This window comes from Anser cygnoides, chromosome 5 (assembly GCF_040182565.1).
Source record: "Anser cygnoides isolate HZ-2024a breed goose chromosome 5, Taihu_goose_T2T_genome, whole genome shotgun sequence".
NCBI classification, from domain to species: Eukaryota; Metazoa; Chordata; class Aves; order Anseriformes; family Anatidae; genus Anser; species Anser cygnoides.
Window position 1 is genome coordinate 10,065,171 of NC_089877.1, and position 17,500 is coordinate 10,082,670.

The following is a 17,500-nucleotide window of genomic DNA, read 5'->3' on the forward strand; positions in this document are numbered from 1 at the left end:
TAACCAGTTCCCCACACAGCATACCGTACCTTCTTCAAAATTAGTACACATTTCTAGTTTTATATCAGGGTACAATCACGCATCATTTTTCTGACACACACTTGAACTTGTAATAAGTTTAATGTACACAGAAGTTGAATGTCTGATTTTTCAATTAAACATCAATGGTTTTGTTGAGAACCAACATTATTTATAAGATTACTTAAGAAAATATGATTTTGGAGGGACTAAAATCTGCACATGCTCTGTCAATTCACTTTGAAGCAGCTGATTGACAACAGTATGGGGGTGAGTGATTTTTTTTTCCTCTTTCAACTATAACGAACAAGCAACTAATGATAATGACACTTCCTTTACAGGACTATTATAAAAAATCAACTTGAACTTCAAAGAGATAGAAAGGAATTGCTCCTTTCCACGACTAACCTCAAAAACTATAATGAAGGCCAGCCGTGCTGCCAGGACATGCCAGAACTGCAAAGTGAATTCATATGGAGTTGAACTCCATGGTGGGGCTCTGTAATCTCTATACCTGTAAGACAAAGAAAAACTCATTAAGTTAGTCTGTGCTCAAAACCCAGAACATGATGAAGAGCTCTCAAGCTTGTCCCAGAGCTGCCTAAAAGGACAGAACTTGAATTGAAAGCATACTTCAAGAGTAATTCAATGAAAAGTAGTAGTCTATAATACAGGTATTAAATACAGCTGCTTATAAGATGGTACTGTTTGGTTCCAAAAAGCCATAGCAAACATTTCCTTTTCTTGTTACACAGCTGACACCTTGGAGTATCAAGTTCAAATTCACTGGCTCTAAATTGATTCTCATCTTTTCTTATAAGCAGTTGAGATTCTCAAGACAAGTCTTGTATAAACATAGCATGACTGTAGAGCTTAGCGAATCCAAGATAACTCTCACTATAAAACTAAATCCGAAACCTGAAGTAGTAAAATTATGCATTGTCATATTTAATCTTTATGCTGAATTTCTCGTATTCATCTTGCATAACTGTTTGGGCTGGGTTACACGCAAAACAAAGATTTCACTTGCATATTTTAATTAATAGACCTCAGAGTGCTGAACCAAAATGAAACAAGACTTTTTAGCCTTATTTACAGCTGGGAAAACTCCCAAATGAAATAATTCATACAGGCCTGTAACACATGGCTTACTGGAGTCCTGGAAAAGCTAAGAATAGAACATGGGTTTCCAGCATCTTAGCACTGCATCCTGCAACACAGCTTTAGCATCTGAGATTTCCCTGTTGAAAAAACTTGAACTTCAATACTTTTACAGGCAAAAATTAAACTCTTCTGCCAGTAATTTAATCACCGACTTTCCATTTAATGCCTATAATAATGTCTGTGTCTACATTACAGCAGGGGGAGCATCTCAATATACCGGCAGTATCCTGAGTATCCCATTCCAAGTTCACTCAAATCAAATACTGATAAGCTGCTGTTGACATATCCTTTTAAGCATCTGAAAGAAAAAGACATAGCATCAGGATTTTCTTTATAAAGTGGTTATATAGCATAAATTCTGTATGTAAGCGTATTCTGCCATCGCATACCGTGAACATACTGTTTTATTTGCTTATTAAGACAAAAGCAATTCTAAAATTTTATACATAGAGGCCAAGTGTTATTGGAAGAAATCAAGTAACTTCTGTTTCAGGGATAACACAATTTTAAAAAATGTTTTGAGCACTTCTTGTTTTTTTGACTTATCTACTAGCAGCTATAAAACAAATCATTTTGCTACAAACAGCGTTCTTCACTGTTGCCTCTTAAAAATACTGAACTTACAAAGATGGATACGGAGAAAGAGAATAGAATAATTTCATATCCTTGCATAATCTGCCGCTAGTCATGCAACATATACTAAAAAAAGACAGGTTTTATGAACCAAATCAAAGAACAGTAGAGAGAACAGTGTATATATACCAAATAGACAGTTGGAGGTAACAATTTTTTGGTGTTAATGTCAGAAATCACTTAAGTACACTGAATTATCACTGCAGGAGTGTAATTTTTTCATGTCCCTGGAAAACCAGACACCTAAGCCATCCTGTCCTACTGAAAGTGTGTCCTGTAATGTAAAGAAGGGGCTCCTGAAAGGCAAAGAACATTTAAAAAGACAAGGTATCTGTTATATCCCCTGAGGTTTGCTGTACTGAGCCCTGAGGACTTCCAATCACAACAAGAAAAAGAGTAAATAGGATTACACAGTTCTCTATTAAACAGGCAGTCCTCATTAAAGAGAAGCCAATGAGGAGAGGTGCTCTGCTGGATCTTATTCTCACCAACAAGGAGGAGCTGGTGGGGATTGTGAAACTTAAAGGCAGCCTAGGCTGCAGTGATCATGAAACAGTGGCCTGAAAAAACTGGTTAATGTTCAAGGAACACCTCCTTCAAACTCAGAGACGTTAGTAAGTATCTGGAGAGAAGTTTAGGAAACCGGCCTGGTTATGCAAAATAGGAAAGATACTTTGCTTGAGGCCAAGAAGCATTATATAAGGAACTAGTCCAAAGAATGTCAAGGCCAATCTTTCCGGACCTTGGCAGAAAGTATTTCTGGAGAGAAATAGACAGAGAACGTTAGGATACAAGAGTGTTTGGGAACATAGATGTGTGTGTGGGAAATTAGTGGGAGTACACGGAACAAAACCATGGCGGAAAAGAACAATTCATCTAGGAAGTGCCTGAAAACTGTGGGCAATGTATACTGAATTATGTAGTATGCATTTAGAAGAGAAGCAAGGATTTTCTGGTGATATAACTGTGGAGCTAGTCAGCAAACTCTCTGGAATGGCTAAGTTACTTGCACCAAACACCTGAAAAGGTTTGTAAAGATGTAAAGGATGAAATATTACTGATGAAGTATGTTAACACAGAAAGACAGTAGCACAAGTGTGCTTCCACTGAAATATGCATGTATATTTAAAAAAAATCTTCATTACTTTTCTTGTCTGTATCCTTGATCTGTACAGGGACCATATTTGTATGCATAGACAAAACGTGGAATGTAGTCGGAAGTAATGGCAATAACAAAGGCATTAGTGATGACAGCCAGAACGCCAATTCCTTCAAGAATCCCATACCAGATACCTAGAAACAAGATAAATAACAAAGCCATTAGTTTTTAATAGTGATATTGAGTCACAAAAAGTCATACTGGTGATATTATTTGTCACATACTTTTCCTTGCTTCTTGAAAAAGAAACATTGAGTCAGAAAAAACAGTCAAGATTAAGCCACGTCCTCACATTCTTGCCATGACAGGCTACACCCGAATGAAGTGCCTGGCAGAGAAGGACCTGGGAGTACTGGTTGATAGTCGGCTCAATATGAGCCAGCAGTGTGCTCAGGTGGCCAAGAAAGCCAACAGCATCCTGGCTTGCATAAGAAACAGTGTGGCCAGCAGGTCTAGGGAAGTGATTGTCCCCCTGTACTTGGCTCTGATGAGGCCGCACCTCGAGTACTGTGTTCAGTTTTGGGCCCCTCGACTACAAAAAGGATGTCAAGGTGCTCGAGTGTGTCCAGAGAAGGGCGACGAGGCTGGTGAGGGGTCTGGAGAACAAGTCTTACGAGGAGCTGCTGAGGGAGCTGGGGTTGTTCAGTTTGGAGAAGAGGAGGCTCAGGGGCGACCTTATCGCACTCTACAGGTACCTTAAAGGAGGCTGTAGGGAGGTGGGGTTGGTCTGTTCTCCCACGTGCCTGGTGACAGGATGAGGGGGAATGGGCTAAAGTTGTGCCAGGGGAGGTTTAGGTTGGATATTAGGAAGAACTTCTTTACTGAAAGGGTTGTTAGGCATTGGAATGGGCTGCCCAGGGAAGTGGTTGAGTCACCATCCCTGGAGGTCTTTAAAAGACATTTAGATGTTGAGCTTAGTGAAATGGTTTAGTGGAGGACTTGTAAGTGTTAAGTCAGAGGTTGGACTAGGTGATCTTGGAGGTCTCTTCCAGCCTAGATGATTCTGTGATTCTGTGAAGTCTGGCACACCCTATTGAGAAGAAATAGCTAAGCAATGAACGCAATAAAGGCCAAGTACAAGACTTTGGAAAGACACTTCTGTATTTTTATTTAATTCCACTGTGAAAAAAAATTGAATTTAATTCTTATATTTCATTTTAAAATTCAATTGATTTTGGAGAGCACCTTGGATCTGAAGTTTCAGAAATCAGAAGTCTAATGCAAGGGCCATTTACGCAATACCATTTAAGCATCTGAACAAATGGCCTGTTTTCAAAATTTTAACTGTTACAATCCCTTATCGGAAATGGAAAGAAAATCTGAAAAGTCCTTTTAGCTAAGCAGTTGAGTATGTTTTTGTTGCTTAACAGGACAGTCATCCTTGATATCTGTAGGTTACATGCCAGTTCAAGTGACATCAAAGACGAAAACAAAGAGAGATGGTACCAGACAGTGATAGTTAGGTTCTCTCACCTATATCTGTTGCTCTTGCAGGCATAGGTCTTCTCCACTGAGTGACAAACTTATATGCATCTAACCTTATTTCTATGATATTGTTCAGCAATGCCAGGAGAGGTGCCAGTGGGAAGGCAGCAACAAAGATAGTGGTGAAGCCAAACTGTAAAACTAGATAAGCATTTCTGTGGTTAGAAATTGGATGTGCAAGAAGTTCTTTTAACGTAAAACGTTCTCCTCCCACTTGCCCAGCCCCTTCTCATTAAAAAACAACAACAACAACAACCCTGACATCTCTATAAGTTTGCTTACCCATCTCCAAGTATTCATCCATTAAGCCATGGAGATTCATAGGCTGCAAATTCCAATCTTTCTCCCACTGAGGTAGAGAAATTTTATGCTCCATTGATTGTCCTCTCCTCTTCATTTTGCGTCGTGACCACCAATTCTGTAATAAACTGTATTAGACGAAGTATTATTGACTGTTCTTGCTCAGTAATTTGCAATACTAGCTGCTATTGTTTTGAATGGCACCTAAGTGTTAGGTATTTTTTTCAGGAAATATTTACAATATTGTGTAAGATAAATTTCAAATAGTTTTCAGACCCTTTCAACTTTTCATGATGATTTAAATTTTGTCTTTAACATAGCATGTCAGGCATTGTACAAACAAGCTTTTCAGAATACAGAACCTGCCTTTTTTTTTTTTTTTTTTTAAGGATTTTTACCTGTATCAATAAAAAAGAACAGGAAATAATCACATATACTGAAAGCATTAAAAGAAAAATGCTTTATTTTTAATACTGTAAAAGACAAACCAAGTAAGTAGAGCTCATTAGGAACACTGGCACTAGAATATTTTGAACAGTAGAATATAACTGCTATTTTTTGAACAAACCTATAAATCTAGATGTTCTTCAGAACATTTTTCCTTTTGAAGCAGGACATGGTATCCAAAAAGATGCTGCTAAAGACTTTTTTTATGAAGCTGTGCAGAGGTCCTTTCACAAAGCAGTTATAAATATTAAATGGTCTTATACACTGAAGCGTTATACATAGGAAAATATTATCTAGTACTGACAAAGGTAGCACTTAAAGGCTATTATTTGTTTCTAGATATTACTGAAAGAAAAAAGAGACCAAATATGGGAAATCATTTTTATAAGTATTTTTATTATTTTTTTCTGCTCAAACTGATTTAGTGCTTCACTCTTGATTGTCTTGTTACTGAATGACCTCAGCTGCAAACAACGGTTTTGTGAAAACAAAACACTGCTTTCCGTAAAGGAACACAAGCACGTTCTAAAATAAATTCTCGACAGTGTTAAGATACTGCTGGGCTGAGAAGACAGGAAGCCTGATACTTCAAGTAGATTTCTTCTTTTCAGAAATGCACATCTCAAAACAACGCAGTAGCAATGATTTGCAGACTGCCTGCACATTGTAAGCGTAACCTTTTCTGACATTATCAAGGTTGAGACTTGGATTAAATTAATATTTGATGAGCAACCTTTTCTTTGGCTGAAAACATATTTTTTCAGTTTCAAAAGAACTGTAACTCTTAGCCCATTACTCTTTTCAGTAGTTGGACAGCTCTGTTTGTATTAGGGCAAATGAACTTAAAATAAACAATTTAGCTAGTTAATGTAGCCTGAGAAACTTTTTTTTTTTTTTAAACTGCTTCCCTTGGTAAAGAGTAAATTTACAGTATGTGATGGTGAGATGCAAACACTATAAACATTCTCCAGGCACGTGTTGTTCTTGAAACAGTTATTTTGGCAGAAGTCTACTATTTTTACTCTATTTTTTCTTACAGCACGTAGGGAAAGAACATAAACCCAGTTATGTATTTCACAACTGTATTTTTAGGCCTCAGAGCTAGTACTGAACACAAAACTAAGTAAACACTACTAACAATTTCTTGTCACCCTTTGGGGATGGCTGAAAATCAACACTATGTTTTGAGTGATAAAGCAAAACACTTAAACCTGAACCTGCTGAAGAATTCCATTTTATATCCTTCTGAAAATATACTTCTAGAGATCAGCAATGCACCTGCACATGATTTTTGTCAAGACGATGATAAATTTTAATTAAAGGTGATATTTTACCCTCCATTCATATGAAGATGTTCCCCTGTTGCTGAATCAGCACTAATATGGAACCACTATCTGTAAAACAAATATTAGCAACAGAACTTACGGATAGCCTAGCTCCATGAAATTGTTCCACATTTGTTTTAAAACCATAATAACTCCCATCTGCAGACACAGATCTATCAAGCAGCCACTGGGATGACACTGAAATGAAAAAGGAAAAGATTAGTAGTTCAAGTCAGAATATTCTGTTAATTTTTATTTTTTTCACAGGGTGAATGGAAAATACTGAAATAAGTATGGAGAAAAATACTCAAGAAATATTAAGAAAAATATTAATAACAGAAGTATTAACACAGAATTTAATGGAACACTCTTTAGATATTTTATTTTTCAGAGAACTGGAGCGTGTTACCTGGCCTAAGGGCAAGTGTGCTAGATATATGTTAAACAATATAGTTCATTTCATTTAGACCAATACATATGTTTTGATTTAAAAAGAATGAAGTAGTATTTTATTTGTAATAGCCTAGATCCAAACTGAGACTTAGCAGCAGAATCTCTGCTGCCAGTATGTTAACTATATCAATTGCCAAAACAGTGTATGCTAAATTAAGTAACATATTAATGTGTGTGGCAATTACAGAGTTTTTTTTAGACCACAAAGTTATAGTATTTACTCTGTGGCTACCAAGTCTCTGCAGAAGCGTGTTTTTCAGAATCAGGAGATAGCTTCAGCCATGCTACTCTTCCCAAGGAAGGTGCAATTCTAACATACTTTCAAGCTAAATTTTGAAAATATTACTTTTCATCTTTTAAAACATTTCATACCGGTAAGAACTTAAGGAAATGATAAGGAAAGCTGATGGCATTATGTATATGTCCTCTATCCAAAAATTCCACATACCTAGGAGATCACCTAGGACTCAGTAGTGCCAGGAACGTAAGAGAGTATCACTGTTTGCTTTTCAAAGAGAGAGGCAGAAGGGATTGCGTGTGTTGTGCAGTCACTCAGCACAGTGGAGAACACAGAAGGAAAAACACATCTCCTGTTTCCTATCCTTTGCTATAAATAAGAGTTTACACTCTTCACCACACTTAGATGGAATAATAACTCTTTCAAACTGGACATAGTTCATGTCCTACAGCCTTTTCCTTTTTACTCACGTAAATTTCACAGGAACACAAAACAGGACTGCTTACCTCTTCCAGTCTCCATCTGTTAAAAAGCTTGTTGTACTTTCCTGGGCGGCCTGCAAATCTAGAAAATAAGATTTCTGCTTCTCAGTGAACATTCCAAGAACGCTCTGTATCAGTAGTTATTTCACAACATCCACTGAGCAAACTCATGAAATATAAACAGATTAAATCACACAGGCTTAAATCTGGTATCTGTGGGATATGGTAGTTTCAGAATGCAAACAAGCAAAGGAACCATCATTTTGCAAGCAATCCTAAGCTTTTATTATGTCCGGAACAAAAATCCTAGCTTCAGAGGTTTTAGATGTTAGATACTCAAACTCTCTAATCTGCTTTTAAGAAGATAAACTATTGCAATATGTAGGAATTTACTGCAGCACAGAGATCTACTTGGCCGAGTGAAATGTGCACTGGATTGCACCCTCAGACATAAAAGCATAAAATGACTTCCAAATACATCATGACTAAACCTTTCTTAGAGATCTAACAGATTCTTGCATAATGAACTAAATCAAAATTCTTAATAACCTCAGTGACAATTGCAGATGAGAAAGAAAAAATAAGAGGTCTGGTCCTACAAGACACAATACACAGCAAGACACATTAATTTAGAAATTGTATGACGAATGTATTGCTGGATGTAACAATCAGGTGTTACCAACAATCTTTACTTAAGTTTTTTTCTTTCAAACAATCTTGAACTTAAATTACATTATAAAACATTACAGAAGCTACTCAGAAATCATCTGTAGGTTCTGTCAGAAAGGCAAATCTGATGGTAGAGCAACTCAGGTGAAGATGAGGTTAGACCTGTCTGGTAACTCCTGCTCTAAGCTGAAGAGACACACAGGACATGGATCCAGAATTTTTACCTCCTAATGTTGTATAATACCTTCCAGTGAATAGTTAGTATTTATAGAAATGGGTCCTAGGAAAAGTAACCAAAAGTGAATAAGGGAGAAAAAAAAAAGAATCAAGTTTATTAGTGCAGCGCTGAATACAGATGCACATTTAGGAAGGAACTGTATTTTCAAAATTCTGATTTCTTGTTTTGTTAGGAAAGTCATTTACATACACCCACTTAAAAAGTAGACTTTTCACTGTCTCGTTTCTGAGATTTCAAGAGTCGAACCCTTGCATGCAGTTAGAAACAATTTGTACTATTATTTACGCTCAGAAACGGTGTCAAACCTAAATCTTAAAGTTTGAACTGTCAATGTATTTTCTTGAAACCTGTAAAATTACCGAGGATTAGAGTTCTGTGTGAACTTTACTTTAAAAGCAGTTAGCAAAGATAATTTACCTGCCCAGAAAAAAGGCAATGTAAAAGATAGAACTGTTCAAGTTGACAAACTGGAAGAGGAACATTTTCAAGGCAAAGCTGTTTTCCCATTCGGATTCTGTTCTTGGGTGCTCTATGGAAAGACACAGTATATATCATATAAACAAAAATTAAATTGAGTAATGCCTTACTGCACACAGATCAATCAACACTAACAAAACAAGTGATGGTTTCAAGCCATAGGACCCCACCCAGTTGCATTTAACCTTTTTTTTTTTTTTTCCCCTCCAAGTATTCCAGCTGCAGGTCACAAAATGCCCAGCTCAGGCTAGGATGGCTCTGTGCGGGAACAGAAGAGACAAGTCCTGTGGTACAGGATAGCTCAGAGCGAAGATACGTCTCATAGGAGGTATATTTTCACTTCTATGAAAAAGTTCTGAATTCAGTGTGAATGTTTAATTTTAAGGCTAGAGGAATCTTGATTTTTCACAGTTACACAAAAGCATGTGGTATCAGCAGATCAATAGACAGGGACTGCCAGGGAAAGCAGATGGAAAAGAGACAACCAATGGTCAGTTGGTTTCTCACTCAAATATCTCACCCTCCAAATACTTCCATAAGACCGCTAATTCATCCTTGACACTTCCTCTATCATAATGCTTGTGAAGTTTAAAACAATTTATAACACAATGAAGAAACAATGGAGTTCCTTCTGTGCTTTTGGAAAGAACTGCAGAAATGTTTATCAGGATTACAAATATTCTGTGTAGGTTTACACTGACTTGGATGTTTTTCCTTACAGTTTGAAGAATGTAAAGAAATCAGAACAGAATGCAGAATGTAAGGAATTAGAACAAATGCAGAATGTAAGGAATTAGAACTAGACACAAATGATTAACTTTTGTGTGTGTGTGTGTAAAAATTTCAAATTTCTTTGATGCATCAAATTTGGAGTATAGTACATTGATTAAAATTTCCAAATATATATATGATTCAGAAATCCAAACTGCCTTGATTTTTTAAGTTATATTTTGTACTATGTGATTGTTTACCTCTAAAAATGCAGTCTGCTTTGAAATAAAACATTACACAAATTTAAATATACTGCCTCTCCATATGGACACTGATGTTCCTCAGAAGGTAGGATTCTCTCCTGCTCTTGGAAGCAGAACACTTTAGGAAGAGCTACCTATTTCACATATGGAACCTGACGTTTCATCATGCTTAATTCAAGACAATCTGTTTTTATTTAAAATGTATTGTGGGAAAAATGAGGTCATCTATGTAAATAAAATCACTATTTTCTTTCCCATTCTCTGGTATGTAACAATGTATTTTAAAATTTTCGTTAAGAGAGAAAAAATTGTGATCTGAAAAAAAAGTATTTTAGTATTTTAGTAACTTGAATAAGTTGACTACACATACTGAATCTTTCTAATCTGTTCAACTGCTTGTTACCCGTAATGCACAAATTTTTAAGCATGTTGTTTCATGTATGCTCTTCAGTATTTGAACCAGAAGAGGGAGCTAATAAATTTAAGCAGCGAGGTTGCTTTTAAAATATGACAAGATCAGCTGTGTACTTGGACATGGGATAAAAAAGACACCGTGTGAGAAGAAACACTGAAAGATAACATTCACATAGTAGGAGATCTTAAATGCTGTCTGGAATTTCTTGTTTTCTATAAATTAAAAGCGTTATAAAGAGCAAAGAGAAGCGTTAGCATAAATTTGTAATGTTACAGAATTAGAGCTACTTTAAAATTTATGACAACATTTTTATCTTAGACCATGTAATTTTATCTTAACACAATTTTTCCATAGTTAAATTCCAATTAAAAAAATGACAAAGCTTTTGGATAGAACTAAAAAAAAAATCTGTTTTAGTATTGTAACAAAGAAAATGTTTTGATTTTTGTTATAACAAGTTTTTTTCATTTTACACTATAAAACATAAAAAGTATGTTTTCTTTTTCTTTTATCTTATTTCCTTAACAAAGTCGTCATAACATTTATTTCTCAGATATTACCGATATGCTAACAGAAATGCCAGTACTTTGGTATGCATAGGTGAAGTTTTCAAAAATCTATTTTATAGAAGTATGAAGATATATATCACTGCTAGTAAGAACCATACCAGTAATAAAGACGTACATACCTAAATCTGTCAGGAGATAGGCAACCTTCTCGTATACCTAAAGCAGAAATAAGAGGTAGTGTAAGTACAGAAAATCCTGTATGTTGTGATGTCAAACACAGAATGAAAAAAACATCAAAGAATAGCTGTTTTGTTGCCCTATGGCATCAAGTTATCAGGACAGTGAAGGGAGTACAACATCTTAGCTTTGTCCATAATTTTGGTCTGATTGTTCACTTGAATGAACTTTTTATGACATAGGATTATCATATGTAACAACAGAAATAAATATATGACAGCTCTATTTTGAAGATTGCTTTCTTACTGCATTAAGTAGGCAGTGTCCTTAACAGAAAGAAAAGCCATTGTTTGCTGTGCTACTATTCTGTCTTACATATTTGTGCCTGCACATGAATAGAAAAATAATACATGCTCTTGCACTTAAAGAAATAAGAGTTTATATCAATGCACAGTGTGCTTCCATAACCAACAATTAAAGCTGTGGTGTTACATGACAGGAAAAACTTAAACCGAAATCATATATCACAGTCCTTCTAGGACTAGGCAACAATGGTATCACAGATGCATTTTGAGTAAGAAAGGGGAGATTTCAGAAGCAGTCAATGAAGGAAAAAAAAGAAAAAGATTTTACTTCAAAAAAATAATTTAGATCCATTTGGAGAAATGACGTTTTGCAAAAGGTAATGTGAAAAATAAAAATGCAAATGTAGAAAGAAGTACTCTGTATGAATGTGACTTGGTGACATAAGCAAAGAAGTGTAGTGACAAATTAAGTAGGAAGTAGAGAAAAACACTGACAAACACAATATTAGAAGAGGAAGAAATCCCTGAAATACTAGCTTTGAACATTGCTGTATAAATAGACAAGAACATGTATACTTCTGATATAGAGTAAACTCAGTAACCTTGTATAAATTGCTTTTAAATTAATCCCTCCTTTAAATGAATTGGACTTACAACATTGAGTGACATGATGATCATAAAATTGATACAGACTCCAGTGCCAGATGTTGCAAACTGCCAATACTTCTTGATGAAATACCACTTGAAGGAAGCAAATTGTTCCATGGCTACCAGACGATACACAACAACTGCAAACACTGCAGTGAGGACCAGTGAAATCTACAGATAAATGTATATGAATAGAAAAATTAGAACAAAGAAAAACATCTGAAGTAATTTCTACTGACTCAATAAATTAACAAGTGTTTTAATGACTCCGATTTGTTTTGGTGAGCAGACTTTGAGAGAACCAAAATAGTAAACTTCTGAATTCCAGTATTTCTTTGCCGTACTTTTACAACGTAACTATATTACATCTCTTAAAAACAAGATATCCCTAAACAAGCAGTAGGATTGAGCTGAGCAGTTCTCCTGATATTACGTATATCCACTAATCTTCAGGAATGCATTCATGATGTATATTACTATCCACATCAAGATAAGATTAAAGACTACAATAATTCCAATATTATTAAACATTACCATGAAGAATATTCCTGAGACAGACACCATCAGTCGACTGAGCTTATCAGGGAAAGGCTGAAAAGGTTCAGGTTTTCCTGTGATGGGATTTACTCTTTCCACTTGGGAATATTTAGCTTCAAACTGGGGGCGCAGTTCTTCCTGGAATGACAGGAGATATTCCATTTGTTGTACCTTTTATGTTATCGAACTATCAAAACCAGACATATATCTGATATAAGAAATTTATACTGATACCAATTCTTTTTTTATAGTGTGCCAACTCAAATATCCAAATAACTTGCTCTTCTGAAAACGCTCAGACACCATGCCAGAGACCGATGAAGGAGAGAAACATTACGAGCCTTCCCTACTATGTGAGAGTATTAAAAGGATCGTGGCTCATAGTGTTTAAACACTAGTTTCTCTGCAGAAATTGATAACAAAACTATAAATTAATGTCAGTTATGATGGTACTTTTTGTGATATGAAACCATTTATTAAAGCCCCTAGCTTGTATCAACAAGTCTGTGGAAAGCTATGAACTAAGTCATGATACAGTCTCTATTGACTTATGCTGCACGTGAATCACCAGTTAAATTACATTAAAGCTATACTCACTAGTGCTTTATAGAGTGAAGAGAATCATTTGACCAGTGCTGATACTGACAGCAGAATGTAAATGAATAAGTTATGCCTCTCAGAGGGATTTAAAATCTAATCTCTGTGCCTTTGTTTGTCCTGGTTCTGTTTCTAGACAGGATTAGGAGCTTTCAGTACAAGAGACCACAGAATCGAGAATCTTGTAAGGATCTGTGCTGACATCAGTCATAGCTCCTGTCCTCTGTATATGCAGCATTTCACTTTCTGTTGTCTAGTTTACTTTCACTGTGGCATCCTTGCCTAGATGTGTGGCTAAACTGAGCTGTCTGTTCACCCAGAGCCCCATTCATTACGAGATTGGGCCTCTTCACAATCTTGTGTCCCAGGAAGGAAAACCATAAACATTCTCCCCTCTTTCCCAGAATATACTGATGTCCATTGCAGACATCAATCACTCCAAAAGACTTAGAGCCTTGATGGCTGGGCTTGCCAGGAGCAGGACAAAGCTGAAACATAGAATTGTCCTCATCATAATGAGGATCCACCTCATTATTACGGCTATTACAGCTGGGTTTATCATCTCTGTTCAAGAAACCTTTGCAAGCTAAACAAACAAATAAACAAAATATTTGTGCTCAATTTTTCAAAGGACACTTTTAGTATTTAGAATTGTATTTGTAACGCTAGCCTCAAAATACACAAGTATTCTTGTATAGTCTCAAGTACACTGGCGTATTCTACAACTCGTGTAATAAATGCAAATACAATTTGAATGGCAAATTCAGATTGCTGTCATACAATGTGTTGTTATTTACACTTAAATAGTGGTCATTGCAAGATCTACAGATTTACTTCTGCTTTGTCTTACCTCTTCGTCTTCCCAGTCTATAAGGTCCCAATCATAGGTTAATACAGCTCTCCTTCTTTTCCAAAACTCTAGAAAGACTGTAGCTGTGGAAATGAACTGCATTTTAATTATGAAAAAAGAAAGAAAAAAAGGCCATGCAGATCTCAAGAAAATCAACAATACATAAGATACGTAACACGGTAACTTTCCTTAATCATTTCCTGTCTGGTTTCCCACAGAATCTGAAAACTGTAAGTAACTTCAAGATAATGACTGTTAAAATTGGAAAATTATTTGACTATGTTCATCTAAGAATTTCCATTTTTTTTTTTTTGCTTTCTGCTATATCTGTAGAGATAGGCACCTGACAATACATCACCCTTTTTAGGTTATTTTGCTTTTAATTTTATTCAAAATATATTGTACAGTTTAAAATATTTCTCTGAAGAAACAAGCGTACACATATACAATGGTATCTATTAATGCAGAGCTAGATTTTCATCTTGATTTATTCATTTTGAGTAAGGACAATGATGCTTCTTTCACAATTATACCAGCTTTGTATTGGTGTAGCTTTGCTATTAAGATATTTTTTAAATAAATATTTTTATCTGCATAAGATCATAATCATAACCTTCATGTACTTAGTGTTTTTGGTAGATTCTATCAATTGCAACCAATAAATAACTCTAAGTTTCCCAAACAATGCAGTTTGCCATTGAGGCTGCCTATTCCTTACCAAAGAAATACTAAGAGAACAAGAGCTAAAAAGGGTAAGACACCTTGTTTTGGTGGGATTCCTTATAAAATGTGGGTTTGCCCTTCCTGAGAAGGACTTTTTACACAGGTAGATAGTGATAGGACATGGGAGAATGATTTTAAACTATGAAAGAGGAGATTTAAATTAGATGTTAGGAGGAAATTCTTACTCAGTGAGAGGCCCTGGAAGAGGTTGCCCGGAGAAGCTGTGGATGCCCCATCCCTGGAGGTGTTGAAGGCCAGGTTGGATGGGGACCTGGGCAACCTGGTCTGGTGGGAGGTGTCCCTGCCCATGGTAGGGAGGTTGGAACCAGACTGTTGTTAAGGTCCCTTCTTCCAACCCAAGCCATTCTATGATTTTATAATTAAGCAGCGTAATCCTTCAATAATCTAAGGTTAAAAAAGCCTTTTCTCACTGTTCTTGAAAATGCTATCACAAGAAGTACAGTGTGAGACTCAGAAATGTTACAAAACCCACAACTATGCAAGAAAAATCCTTTCCCAGCATGAACTCTGTGAGGACTCAGGAGCAATGTAAGCCCATGCCATACAGAAAACAAACAATGATTTTCTATGTGACCAAAACAGGTAGGAAAAATACAACACATTCTGTAAAACAGCGTTAGATGGTCCTCTATTTGTCAGCCTGCTCTAAGAAGCATTCCCAAGATATCCATTAGTCTTCTGTCAGAATAGATATGCTTGTAATTGTACAAATTAAGTTGTTCACTTAGTTACATTCGGAGGTAATAGAAGTTAAGGCAGTAGCCCATTTATCACAAATAAAATAACAAATCCTAAATCCCACTGACATAAAATACCTGAATCAGAGAAACCAAAACCAAGCAACTGTCCAGTTCTAGAGGAAGCATGTATGTTTCCTGGTTTGCCTTTATTTCGCTCTATTACTCTGCTAACGTCACCCGTCAGACCTCCTTGCAATTGAGCCCTTCCAGTCCCCAGTTGCTAGGCACTTCTTACTGACTCAGCTCAGAAATGCCAGGCCTTGACTTTTATCCATTACTTCGGTAGAAAAACAAGACATACAACAGATGACTAATCCAACCATCTCGACAGCAAGACAAAAACATTCTTGATCTAACAAGGCGTTGACAGGGCAGAGCTTCTTTCTGCCTAATCTAGCTGCTCAACACTTCCGGGTAATGGACAATTTAGAGGATCAAACGCAAGCTTCTAGTTCCCTAAAGGACACATTCTCTGGTGCCTCCCCTGCTTTCCCCAAGACACACTGCTTCCCATTTTACAGCTCCTATTGTAATTTGGAAATGTAAATCTTGGAATATGTGATGTAAGGTTTTTTTTTTGTTTGTTTGTTTTTGGTACAGCATTTTGGTATAGGCGCACTCACTTAGGACTTTACTATTAAGGCTTTGCAATACAGTTTGCAGTTCTGTCAGTTGTGCACTTGTAAAACTTTCTCTCAATTCTTATTTCAATTACTTTATGTTTACTGCCCTTCCACCACCCCTACTTGTACTGAACTAAAACCTCGAGGCATGTGCTTTACTCAGTTTTTAATCTTCCAGTAGACAAAGGATAATGTTTGCTGGCTAGGAAAGGCAGGAAAGATTGTGGTTGTGCTTTGATACAATCTTAAGTATAACAAAAAACTGACATTGCCAAGAAGAAGAAAAGACATATGGTTGCTGTTAAATGCTATTAATGGAAATAAGACAGTGGAGAAATAAAACAAAACAAAATCTGGAGAACCCAAGACTACTACGTGAACATGTCTCTTCCGATTTTTTTTTTCTAAGAGTCACTGCGTCAAGATGAACGGTGTGCTTGTTTCCCTAAAAAAAAGTCATTGCAAAGAGGATTTTTAGTAAGGAGTAAGGGAACCATCTCCACTGCCTCTCTACAGAGCTTGCCCACGACCAGGTAGGTCCTTTCTGAAAAATCTGCCCCACTACTTGTTCGGTTTTAATCAGAAGGGCTCCTTTACAGAAAATCTGTGCAACAAAAGCAGTCCTACAAACCTGGTACCAGACAGACACGCTCTTCAGAATTGAATCTGCTACTTAATAGATGCAGGTTACAGCTGAATGACAGCCTAGTCTCATCTCCCATGCCTGGAGTACCCCAAACCACCCTATCTCCAGATGGCCACAGCTCTGCATCTGTTAACACTTGTGCTCACTGCAGGAGATCTCGTCTTCCAGGAACAAAGGGCCAGCATCCTGGCACTGCACTGCAGGTATAGGACACTTAGCCAAGAACTGACTCACAAACCGAGCACCTCCCCATTAGGCTGTAAGTCACTCACGCAAACAATTTTTACTTTTCATAAGAGGTGAATTGAACTGCCAACAAACAAGAGAGAGAGCGCACCCTAACACGCCCCGTGCTGAAACTGAGGGCAGCACTAGAGACTTTCACACAACTGTAACATTTCAACAGAACTGGAGCCCTTTTAATGCTTTTTAAGGTCTTACTAGTTTCAAATACCATGTGCCTATAAAAATATTAATGTTTGTGCTAGTGGGAAGCATACTGCTGACCCTAATAATACCACTTGTCATTTGGTTAATGCTGCACAAGATACAAATTTGGACAGAAATCTGTGGTGTTTGTTTTCACATATCCCGATCAATCTGTTAGATGCAAATTCACCCAGACAAGCAAGAAATTTAAGTTTGAA

General features: G+C 36.5%; 1 protein-coding gene across 13 annotated transcripts in view; it reads right to left on the minus strand.

Moving 5' to 3' along the window:
• ANO3 (anoctamin 3) overlaps positions 1–17,500 on the minus strand; it is a 256,594-nt gene that overhangs the window by 2,043 nt on the left and 237,051 nt on the right. For all 13 annotated transcript variants that reach the window (XM_066997443.1, XM_066997452.1, XM_066997444.1 and 10 more), the window contains 12 exons: positions 14,101–14,183; positions 12,651–12,791; positions 12,123–12,287; positions 11,166–11,202; positions 9,029–9,140; positions 7,729–7,786; positions 6,632–6,729; positions 4,742–4,887; positions 4,448–4,600; positions 2,961–3,108; positions 1,400–1,480; positions 427–532 (listed from right to left, as the gene is read on the minus strand). In XM_066997443.1, coding sequence (XP_066853544.1) covers positions 427–532; positions 1,400–1,480; positions 2,961–3,108; positions 4,448–4,600; positions 4,742–4,887; positions 6,632–6,729; positions 7,729–7,786; positions 9,029–9,140; positions 11,166–11,202; positions 12,123–12,287; positions 12,651–12,791; positions 14,101–14,183 — 1,328 coding nt within the window. The remainder of the gene's footprint in view (positions 1–426; positions 533–1,399; positions 1,481–2,960; positions 3,109–4,447; positions 4,601–4,741; positions 4,888–6,631; positions 6,730–7,728; positions 7,787–9,028; positions 9,141–11,165; positions 11,203–12,122; positions 12,288–12,650; positions 12,792–14,100; positions 14,184–17,500) is intronic.